Source organism: Gymnogyps californianus, chromosome Z, assembly GCF_018139145.2.
Source record: "Gymnogyps californianus isolate 813 chromosome Z, ASM1813914v2, whole genome shotgun sequence".
Lineage (NCBI taxonomy): Eukaryota > Metazoa > Chordata > Aves > Accipitriformes > Cathartidae > Gymnogyps > Gymnogyps californianus.
The window spans coordinates 72,014,848-72,026,958 of NC_059500.1; the positions used below are offsets into that span (position 1 = coordinate 72,014,848).

At 38.8% G+C, this 12,111-nt stretch overlaps 1 protein-coding gene across 1 annotated transcript in view; it reads left to right on the forward strand.

The window, feature by feature from the left end:
• ADAMTS12 (ADAM metallopeptidase with thrombospondin type 1 motif 12) overlaps nucleotides 1-12,111 on the forward strand; it is a 170,428-nt gene that overhangs the window by 95,175 nt on the left and 63,142 nt on the right. Inside the window, exons 5-9 of the mRNA XM_050913345.1 lie at nucleotides 1,310-1,393; nucleotides 3,089-3,213; nucleotides 4,536-4,685; nucleotides 7,289-7,432; nucleotides 8,126-8,270. Of these exons, the coding sequence (XP_050769302.1) occupies nucleotides 1,310-1,393; nucleotides 3,089-3,213; nucleotides 4,536-4,685; nucleotides 7,289-7,432; nucleotides 8,126-8,270 (648 nt within the window). The remainder of the gene's footprint in view (nucleotides 1-1,309; nucleotides 1,394-3,088; nucleotides 3,214-4,535; nucleotides 4,686-7,288; nucleotides 7,433-8,125; nucleotides 8,271-12,111) is intronic.

The window sequence follows — 12,111 nt, forward strand, 5'->3', positions numbered from 1 at the left end:
AAGTTTCAAAATGTAAGTTGATCTGGGAAAAGCAATAGTGTTTCATGAGACTGCCTACAGATATGTCTTCTGTTATTATCTGTATCATAGTAGATATTGACCTTGGAGAGTCTATTGAGGATGTCTTCTATGTCGTTATCATGGTACGTGTGTAATATATGTGAAATTAATCACAGTGTAATTCTAGCCATGGTAACCAATTTGCCCCTTATGTTTGTACAGTATGTTCCCAACTGTGCCCTGAGCAGTCTGGCTAGCTACTGAGGCAGTGAGCCTGATTAAACAGACACAAAGTTGGTTTGAGCACGTGAGGTTTTGTCCACACAGGGAAAACATGTGGAATAAAACCCTGTCATGATCAGATTCAGGAGCAAACAAGTCTTAACATTTTCTCTGCGGTCTGTACCTGAGATATTAGGGTTACTCACAATGATTCAGTTTTCAGTCTAGTACCTTGAAAAAGACCCATATCCAAATCAGACCTTTGTAAACACAATTTCCACTTCATTTTGGTAATATCTCCTTTAATGGTCTTCTCCAAAACAGTTTTGACCCAAATACAATCCATTTTGTCCATTCGTATTTCTTGTGATATATGGCATAGCTCACATATAGACAGGTTATGACTATCTTCTGTTCTGATTCCCTTTCCTCCTGCCTAATTCAGTGTTGTGATGATGCTTATGACATTTGGGTCAAATTTTTGCTGAGTTGAGTTTGTGCTCTTTTTTTTATGTGGATTCTTTTTTTAATGGATTCATTATCTTTGCTTTTGTTCTCATCATCCTCTTCTGTGCTGTGAAAACACAAGAGTATCCATCATTTAACTGTTTTCTCTTTGCCTAGTACTGACTAATTTTTACTTTGTTGTGGCAGAAGCTGATTCCTGTCAAATCAAAACAGAACGATTTGATATGCTAGTTTTTTTGCACCCTGAGTGGACCTCTCCATCAGTGTTATGTGACTCTAGATGTCACGTTCTTTCTGCTAGTGTTTTTTAAGAACTCTGAAGTTCTTGAAAGAGAAATGGACATAAAATGGTCTTGTGTGTGCCTTTGCTCTTTAGCTTAGTAACTTTTGCCAAATCCTGTATCATCACTCATTTGGCAGAGCTTCCCTTTGCAGTAGTTCTAACGTTTATTGCATTTCAGTAAACTTTCAATGAAGTGCCTTGAGGATTCAAAAAACAAAACAACACCCTTACCCCAAGATGAACAGTGTGCTTGAAGTAAATGTCGTATTTTCTCTCTAAAGTCCTGTTCTGCTATAGAGGAATCAGTTAATCTCATACCTCCTGGCTCTGGCACAGGTCACAGGGTTGTTCCACGATCCAAGCATTGGCAATGCAATTCACATTGTGCTGGTCCGGCTCATTCTCTTTGAGGAGGAGGAGGTAAGGTTTTTATTTTCCTCAAAATGTCACTTGTAAAACTTGGGAGTTCAATGCATTGAGCTATAATTATGGAGAGGAGGGTTTATTTGCTTAAAATAATGTGTTCATTTTACTCTTCTATTAATTTTTGGCGCGTCTTTTTTTAGAATAAAGGCTACCCTCGATAGCAAAGTATTTAGCTGATGACTTCAGGCATTTCTGCATAAAATCGCCAAGGAAAATGTAATTAAAACAGGCAAATTAGGAACGGGGAAGTGGAATCTCCCCAGTGTCAAAAGAACATGGGATGCCAAGGAAGATTAGATGAGAAACAGAAATTATGCATCATCACTCAGAATCTAATTACCTAGCATTACCTGAAATGTATTATAAAGTGTAATGCTATAGTATTTGCAGGTCTCTGAATAAGTAAATCTGTTACTGTGCAGCTCAAACACACATTTTTCTTTTTAGATCTCTTTCAAAACAAAAAAATGAGGACTAAGCAGATGCTAATTGCTGTAAACTAGCTATATATTGGTAGTTTCCAATGTCTCTCGTTCACAAATATGTTGCTATGTGCTTAAATACATGCTGATTGCCATCATTTTATAGTTATTTTTAAAACACTGTGCATGACATAGCTTGCTCTGACTGTAGGAACACATTAAGGGGATTTTCTGAGTGGCTTATGATTTATAGCCACAAGCTGGATGGTCCCAATGCTATTGAAGGCAGTGAACCAAGCCTTGGGGCCAGGCTATGTCTTCAGAAATAATTATTAGGATAGAGTCTATCCTTATAGCCCTCAGTGTAAGAATAGGCAGCCCAAAAACTGTAGTTCGCATCTTAACAGGACAATTAGGACCTGAAGTCCATGGTGACCTCCAATTAAGTTTACTTGCTAAATTTCTGTGGCTGTTTTGATAATAAACCATGGATTCCTGTTCAGTTGAGCATGGCAATGTTGGAAGTGGCAGTGTTGGATATCTTTCAAAATTTGGTTTTAAGTTACCCAGAAATTACTATCTGGTAACAGTTATTTAGATGCTTTGTAAAAAGTTTACTTTACTTAAATAGAGTAAACTGAGGCAAGATACAGTGAATGCCCAAGACCAGAAATGAGAAAATATGTTTTTGAATGAATTTATTTTCCATACTTTGTATTTCAGAAGAAATTTCAGTAACTTGCATGTATACTATGTAGTAATAAGATGAGGAAGAAACATCTATGACTGCATTGTTTCTCTTTGGAATTGAAAAATATTGTGAAAGAAATATGCCCTTAGAAATGTAGTAGTTCCCTGAGCATGACATTGTTCACATAACATTGAGTGACAAACTTGAGCATGAAGTCCCACACTAATTATTCTTTACCTTCTCTTTAGAGGAAAACTTGCTTTCAAGAGAATATAAAATGTTTGTTTCAAAGTTTCAATTCATTGTTGGATCTTATGAAGCTCACCAAAAACTATGTAAATTTCTGCATTTAATTTTTCCTTTAGCTGCACCAATTACAAAAATGTCAACATTTTAACTTAATATTCAATATATTAGATAAATAGATGTCATTGCTTCTAATGATGGCTTTAGCTTTAGGCAAAAGCATCATCAATTGCATTTCAAAGATTACGCAGCTTCACAGCTAAATTAACTGACATGTTATTGCAGTGCAGTGTGATCTTTACAATAATATTTTCCTTCATTTCCCATTAGCAAGGCTTGAAGATAGTTCACCATGCTGATAAGACACTAGCCAGCTTCTGCAAATGGCAAAAGAGCGTCAATCCCAAGAGTGATGTCAACCCTACACACCACGACGTGGCTGTCCTTCTAACCAGGTGTGCAGCAGTTCAGCAGCTGTGGCTGACTATTGTTTAGTTGCGGGTTTTTGCTGATGGTATTTTTTTTATAGTCTCATGCCGTCATTTAGTTCGTCCTGCATAGAAGCCAGTAAAGTGGTCTGATGAAGACATGCTGTTTCTGAAACACAGTGTTAATGCAAAAATAACCTAGTGTGAGCGTGTCTGACACTCATACAGGCAGAGAATATGAGCTATATTATAAAAACAAGTGGTTAAAGTTAGACCTGCTGTACCTTTTAAAGAGATTGTTTTTCATTTGTTTTCAAAGTACATATAACACTTTATGTATGCATGTGGGTGTTTTATTAGAGATGCATCTTAGTCAGGAAATTGAGATCTCTGTGTCTCGATAGATTAACAATTTGCAGAGCTCAGGTCATTTTCCCCACTTGATCCTGTCTCATTTTGTGCTCAATCACTTCTCTATTCTTCTTTGAGACAATATACCAAAACAATGTAGCATATAGATGAACAATTCCATAATGACAAATCCTAAAGTAATATACAGGTGCAGCTCAGAATGGAAGAGTATTTTGCGAACACAGTGCCATTTATTTTTAAGCTTTAAAGTGTATGATTTTTAAGTATTATCTCTGTATTTAAGGAGACGCAAAATATTTTTTTACGTGTGAGCAAGGGAGGTACAGAAAACTTAAAGGTGATGTCTGAGGTTGCACAGGGAGTTTGTGGCAGAGCCTGAAACAGAACTTCTACAGGTCCGTAAAAATGGATCCAGTCTGCACACAACTGAGAGAAAAGATTGGGTCTAAGGTCTGCAAAAAAAGGTCCTAAGTTAAAGTCTGTCAGGCAAAAAAAATCCAACACAAAAAAAAACCCTCAAGTGGTGCACTAAAGAAGAGAGTCAACAAATCTTAAAATAAGAATGAGAAAAAGAAGTCTCACAATGATGTGTGGTTTACCTCTCCAAATAAACAGACTTCAAACAGTTCACCTGAATGCAGCTGAATTATGGTGAGTTTAATAAACCATTCCTCAAAACGCTGTCAGAGGTGGCGGTTTTAAAACTTTTTCTTATGTGAGTTGACAATAAACATATGTATTTAGGCACTACAGCAACATAAATATTGGCTACAAATTATAGCAGTATAATATGATAGTAGCAGAACAAGTGCATGTTGTTGTTGCATATATGTTTGTAAAAATGTTAACACTATGCTTTGCTTAAAATGCAGATTAGCACTGATACATTATAAGATGGAGACTTATCACCCAATGTAAGTGACACTCTACAGTTGTTTTTAAGCTCTTTTAATGGCACATCTCTTTTGTGATTCTAGAAAGGACATTTGTGCTGGCATGAATCGTCCATGTGAAACCTTAGGTTTGTCTCATCTGTCAGGCATGTGTCAACCTCACAGAAGCTGTAACATCAATGAAGATTCTGGCCTTCCGTTGGCTTTCACTATTGCTCATGAACTTGGACACAGGTATAGTTGAAAGTGAAGAGGGGACCTAGCTGAGTTTAATTTGTTATTTGTATGTTAATACTCAAATTGCCAGACAGAAACAAAACAAGGAGTGAGTTAATGTCTCTATTATTAAAATCAAAACTGTGTTTGTTTTTTCTAAGCAAAGGAATAAGAAAGAGATTCTTAAGCCTTTGACCTTTGTTTATATTTACAACTGTTCATTCTGCCCCTTTTTAACACGGTCTGCTAGGGCAGTACCTCAGGCTGAAATAATTAAGCTACAAAGAAGCATCACTTAATCGTGCTAATTTTTCCAAACATATACTGAATACTATGCAATTACTTTAGGTGATCTCCAAATCACTCCAAATCATTTACATAAAACATACCTGTTTCATTATATCAAGCTATTTCAATACTGTAGATTAACTAGAAACCATTTTTAATTCAAGCAGTCAAACTTCACAGAAATATCAAGTCTTTGTTCTCCTTTCTGACAAACAAATAAAGTCACATTTGGGCATTTCTTAATAACTGGTATCTTCTGTATGTTGATATTGCTATTGTGGCTACACGTAGGTTCAAGTCAACTAGAGTTCCTGGGATTTTAGTTTTGGACACAGCTTTTTTATGATAGGGTATTTTTGCTTGAAACTAGATTTCTTATTATTTCCAATTTCTAAGGGTGTTTTGGCTGGTTAGTTGGTTTATTAAACTTACCTGAAAAAATTCTGATTTTTGAATCTGTTTTGACACTGAGCTGTTTTCCCCAGGGTAGAGGCCTATCTCATGGATACTCCAGTTTGTCTGTAATGCCTGCACTTTTCAGGTGGACCATGTTGCTTGACTAGGTGACATGTTCACTGCTGTATCTACAATCACATTACTTTCATTATGCACCCAACCACCAGTAAGGATGAAGTCTGTCTTTCCTGATGGGATATAATAATAATAATAATAATAATCGGATACAAAGATTACTCAAGTATTGATGCTCTCACTCATTAATTGGCGTTTCTTTCTTTAACCCCTCAGTTGCCAGAAAGGAAATCGTATAAGTAAATAATACTGAAATCATTACAATTGGATCTGGGTGCTTTCGGTTTAGTTACTTAGTTCCCACAACCTCTTGCTGACTGACAGGGAGCTTTTTTCATTAACACTAGTTATCAGAAGACACTTCTTCCCCATAGAGCTGTGTGTAACCTTCTCCTGGTCTAGCCTGGATGGCTGGTAACTCACTGTCCTTTGGATGCTGTGAGACAGAGTACTGCTATAGTTGCCTTTGCAGGAGTGGTACAGGGCCTTGCCTGTAAGAATTGTCTCCACAAAGAAAACTGAATACTGTAGGGTTTGTTGTTAACATGAAACTGTCCTTCCCTCAAGCCAGGTTAGAGTACATATGTTAAAAAGTTCAAATATGGACAATAAAAGTCTCTAAAAACAGGTGAACAAAAAATGAGAAGAAAGCTGTGCACCCATTCCTTCGATAGATGCCAGAAGTCAACTCTCTCCCATACTGTCCCTCTAGATGTTTGCCATCTCCTGTGTCAACAGACCCTGTTCATGGAAAAGAGCCTGTCACTAAGGGGACACACTTGCTTTTATACCTCAGACCCACTACTGAAGTTGATTCAGACTGAAATCATGCCCTACTTTTGGAACATTTGAGTCATAGTACAATTACATTTTTCAGAAACAAAGTCTTAAGTGGTTTGAGCTCACTTTGTCTGATGTGTGACTGAATCAGGACCTGAGTCAGTTTTCACTGCTCTTTCACACAAGGGCCTCCACACCTTCAGATGTTAACAGTGTAGGTGTCAACATCTTCATAGATCGATATCTTTGTATATTATTATTTCAGATAATCTCCTTCACAATGAGGTGACGTGGAGGCATGCATGTTTAATCAGCTGAATCCCACCCAAAGTTTTTAAAGTTTATGACTTTTCCAAGTTGTTGAATAAAGAAATCCCTTAATAAGTCAGAGAAGCTGGAGAGAACCATGTTGGGAGGACCTGCCGTGGAGGTCTGTTTGTAAGGCACAGTTTGAGAAAGCTAAATAGGAAGAAGGACTGGAGGTTGGAAGCTAGTTCACTGACCATTCAGTAATTTGGAAAAAGGTATCTCTGTCTCAAAAGAGATTTAAAAAGAAACAAGCAATAGAGATGTGATTATAAGACAGTGTAAGACAGAGTGTAACAAAGCCTGATCTTAGTTAAAGTGGTACAAATCTGAAATAACTGGGATCCAAGAGCTAGGAAGCTCTTAGCTTTAGCAGCTTTAACATAACTGAGGTTTAAACTGTGACTCCCAGCCCAACTGTGCAATAGTGTTTTGACTCCCTTAAAAATATGCCTGAATATAGTCTCTGGCAGTCTCTTCTTTATTTTGTGCTGGACAGTACTGCTGTACATAACAGACATGTTTGTTGGAGTGGAGATTTTTTTGGTAGGCTTTGGGTCAGATCTTCTATATGGTTTTTTTAGCAAAAGGTATGTACAGCCCACCAGGAGAAGAAGCAACTTTAGTGTCTTTTTAAGCACAGTGTGGAACTCATAGATAGGTGTTGTGGTACAACCAAGCAGCTGGAATTACTAGATATTGTTTTTTATCTCCAGTTTTGGTATCCAGCACGATGGAAAAGAGAATGACTGTGAGCCTGTTGGAAAGCGCCCATATATTATGTCCCGACAGTTGCAGTATGATCCTACTCCACTCACCTGGTCGCAGTGCAGCAAGGAATACATCACACGTTTCCTAGAGTGAGTGATCAGGTTATAGCATTTCCCTGGAATGAATAAATGTGTATGAGATGTTTATGTGGAGTTTAAAGTAAATCCTGTATTATTACATTACTAGATGTAGGTTTTTGTAGTGCGCTTGAGTTAATTCTCATGGAGGGTATACCCCAAGCTTATTGCTTACTTAGTATTTGGGAAAAGCTCCATTATATTCTTGCTTTCTGGAGGTGAACTCAGATCTTGTCATATCGGCTCAGGTTTGGTGCAGCCTGCAGCTTCTTGCCGTTATCAGGAAGAAAGAAGCCTTTCCATCAAGGACTCTAATGGAACATCATAAACCTTACCTTTGGCCACAGTGATGTGCTTGACTTCAGTGACTTGTTCAAATTTATTATGTTCTTCTTAAGAGCAGCAATATGGTATAACTTCAAGCAGAGGCTGTGGTGTGCTCTGAAGCCACTCTGCAAACCATAATGACCTCATAGTATTTCCACTTTGATAAGCTATGTTTTGCCTTTGTAACCCTGTCCTTACTAGATGGAGTGCTGTTTGTTAGCAGCACTTCAGCATATCTTAGCTGGAATCTGGGAGTACTATTTCCAAAGGCCATCTAAAAAATTACCATTAAGAATTAGATATTGAAAATCTGTATAGAAGTGTTAAAAAAGTGTGGTTGTAGGTGGGTTTTTTTAATATGCAATTTTTGTCTTTTAGCCGCGGGTGGGGATTCTGTCTGGATGATATCCCCCAAAAAGAAGTTTTGAAGTCCCCAATCATTGCTCCTGGAGTGATTTATGATGTACATCACCAGTGCCAGCTTCAGTATGGTTCTAATGCTACTTTCTGTGAAGATGTGGACGTAAGTGCTGTATGTTTTTCTTCATTCTCCTATTAAGAACTTCAGCTTCTTGAATGATGCGGAAGCGCAGTCAGTGAACCTCAGTTGCTAACTACAAACGCAGCGTGTTCAGAGTCTCATAGGCTAGATGTGCAGTGCAGGCATTGCCTAACACTGTTTTAATTCCACTTTGCAGATTCTAGAAGTGAGTTGTTGCATTGTTTGCCTTGTATTTTGCGAGGCCTTTACTAGATCTGGCCCCATACCTATTTTTAAATGCCTGTCCTTCAGCAGTGGAGTCATTTTGGTTTTAAACTTATAATACTGATCTTAGGTAAATTATCAATGCAGCTGAAATCCCATTTTAAAAATCAGGATACTTCAAGCTTTCAACTGACCAAATCATTCTGGGAACAAGTCTTCCGTTCCAGGAAGAGTTTTCCGAAGAAATCAAGGTTGTGCTCTCTTCCCATGTCCTGATTTTTCACACTCTTGATGGTCTAACTAATTAAAGGAAATTTCAGTCCATGTACCTTGAAGAATCTTTATTTTCCCATCAAACATGAGATTTTTATGTGGAAATATGTTATTTACAAAGTACCGTGGGGTTTGTCTCACAGCACAGCAAAACAGTGTTGTGTGGAGATGTAAGGGAGCAGTACGGTCACAGCAGCACAACTCTCTGCAAGAGCTGGGAGCCACTACAGAGTAACAGGTTATATTAGCTAAGGTGCAGTGGTATGGTATTTTAACTGTACATAGCATGTTCAGAGCTATTTGGCTCTGTGCAGCATTTTTCTACGTAGAACAGTTCAGAAACAGTGGTTTCAAGTGCTAGTCTAGCTAAGTGATCACCAATTTTTGCTGTGTTTTAGGCAGCTATATGCAGCAAACATTGCAGACAGCATCCAGCTTGCTCCCCCTGTTAAACAGGGCTGTGGCAGAAGAGGCATTATGGCTATCAGCAGTGCTGGAGTGTTCTTTAGGCAAGGTGTTGTGCACAGCTGTGGACTGGGGACTGCTGATGTTGACTGTTTATTCCGTTCAGATAATTATGTGTATCCTCATCTACGCTTCTGTTAGGGAGGTTATTTCTGATTAATCTTCTCAGCCTTAATAGATAACATGATTACCAATGTTGAACTGCAACTACTGAATCTGAAGCAGGTATTGAAAGATTGCTTTCATTACCTGCTGTTCCAGTTTCCTCAGTTACTGTAATTTGTCTGTTGGTACAGATAGAAAATTAAAGTGTAATTTTGCAGTATTGGTTCATTCTATCTCTCCTTGGGTTTGAACCTAGTAGGCCTTTACATTCAACATCTCCTGATTAACCAATTTTACAGCTAGACATATGTCAGAAAATTAATTGGTATCATCTCATTTTGCATTTTACTGGAAGGCCTGTGTTTTGCAGGTAGCTGCACTGGCAAGGAAAGGAATTGTGAATAATATAGTCTGCCTGGCATGTTGAATGATCAGTATAGTAATTTTGTCTAAGAGGTCTGACTGTTCTTTGCCTTTCCACTATTTACTTAACGCTCGCTTACTGACCAGGCTATATTTGTTCTGTAACTTTTAATGTCTCACTGAATTTGATCCACAGATTGTTTTTGAGAGAAGAATCTGCATTCAGCTGAAGATGCCCCAGGGTTCAGCGATTACACTTAGCAAAGGCTGAGGTTTATAATTCAGATAGTGATTTCCATGAACTATTTAGGTAGTAAGTCCACTAAGCATCTTGTGAAGTACATAAGTATTGTCCCTCTAATAAGGAAAAGAAAAGCAAAATACAGATTAGGGGGAGGAATTTTCCAAGTGGTAGGTAGATCCATAGCTTCCGGTAGGACAGGCTGTAGGAGCTCAGAATCCTTATCTTATTGCCCTCTCTTTATCTCCAAAACTTCCACTGACTTCAGTGAAACTGGGTTTTTTTGGACTCAACTTTCTTTAAGGCACAGACCCTGATCTCATAGATTGGGTGGAAAGTGTATACCGTATTGCTGATGATAAAGATCACTTGCCTTGCAGTGAGTCCATGGTACATGAATTTCTGGCTGTTACCTCCAAAAGCACACAGTAAACATGGCTTTTTCTTGTACTGTTGTTAATCCAGTATTCTTGAAGATGGAAAAAAGCTGTGTTACATGGAGATCAATATGGAAAAATTCTTGCAAAACTGAAGAATTTCCTCCATGAACTCAACTTTGAAATCTATGAGTGCACCTCATAAAAATGTAACTGGCAGTGGAAAGCTGTGTTCGGTTTCTGTGCCTTTCTCTGGTATCTGAAGCACAATGCAGGAGTGCACTTTATACACTAAAAAGCACAAAACATATTCTATATACAAGAGTTAAAATAAAGGATGAATTTCATAATGAAAGAAAATTCATCAACCAGAACACTTGGGTAGCTCTGCCTTAAGAACCTGACAAAGATGGCTTCACAAAGAGTTGCTAAGTAATGCTACTCTTGAACTATAAATAGGGAACTGCAAAATAACCTTTGACTTGTATATATTGCCCAAAAGCAGCTAAATGAGCCGAGGTGGAATGCCCCAGACGTTGTATTCCAACTGGAGATTTGGAGTCCTTTGAGATGTTCTGTACTATCAACTTTCTTTCCGGTGTTCTAGATGAAAACCAAGGTGAACACACAATGCAGAAAGTAAATAAAAGGCAACTCTCTCAAAACAGACTGTGCACAAGCTTAGCTATTTTAAATAGAAGCAGGCCAGAAACCAGCAGCCAAGTTTTGCATTTCATACTCGGCCAAATGTTGGTGCTAGCTCATTAGAGCTGGATTTTTGCAAGTGCTCAGTTTCTGTGTTGGCTCCCAAACCTGGCACATTGCTTGCTCTGAGAATCCCCGTGGGTGCTGCTAGTGGGATCCTTCTTATCAACTCCTTTCTCTGATGACACTTAGAGCTGTCCCTGCTTCACAGGTGCTGCCAGCTCTGTTCCCTCTCCCAATGCTGAACTTTGCAGTTCAAACAGCCTCCGCCAAGACCTGGCCCAGAGCCCCTGGGCTTTTGCTTCTGCTGTTCCACTTGGGAGTGCACGGTCTCTCTGACACCCCTGGTTTCTCCAACTCGGAAGTGGTCTTCCACACAAAGCCCTGCTCATTCAGGAGTTCCCAAGCATGCAGGGCTCCTGTGTGTCAACCAAAAGAGAAGCTGGATGCATGTGAACTGAGGAGGGGGGAATAGCCCCCGATGTCTGTCCTCACTCTCTAGAGAATAGTTCTGATTGAGTGAAGAAGACTTGTTATAAGGTAGCTGTAATGTTTCTTGCCCTGCTAGCTTTGTTGACTCTCAGGAGTTTCTATCCCTTCTGTGGAGCTGACCACTGCACATGGAGCAACAGCTGAAATACTGTCCTTTACTGGCAATGTACTGCATTAAACTGGCACCGGTTTCTGAGTAACTTAATATGCAAGCATTCGCTAATGAGAGCCTTTACTCTGCCCAGCCCACTAGGCTTTTTTCTCTGCCAGCTAGCCTGGACTGCTTCTTTCAGATCATTCCCTTGCCATCTGCTTGGCTGATGTTTTAGGAGACCTGTGTTTTGATCTCTTTTTCCTCATCCAGTTTTGGAACCTCTATGAGTATTAACCTGTCTGTTGTACTGGGAGACATGATGTTGTTTTTACTTACCTGGCTGGCTTCTCTAACCTTCTTTGATTTCACTGTATGTTTTCAGGCAGACAGCAATGCAAAACTGAACATTGTATTCATTAGTACTCATCAAATGAAAATAATACAAACTCTGTTCATCTTCGCTATAAACAGTAGTGCCCAAACTTTGTAAAGCCATTTTACCTGTGTGTAGCTGGGAGCTGAGCAGCCAATGAGGAGAATATT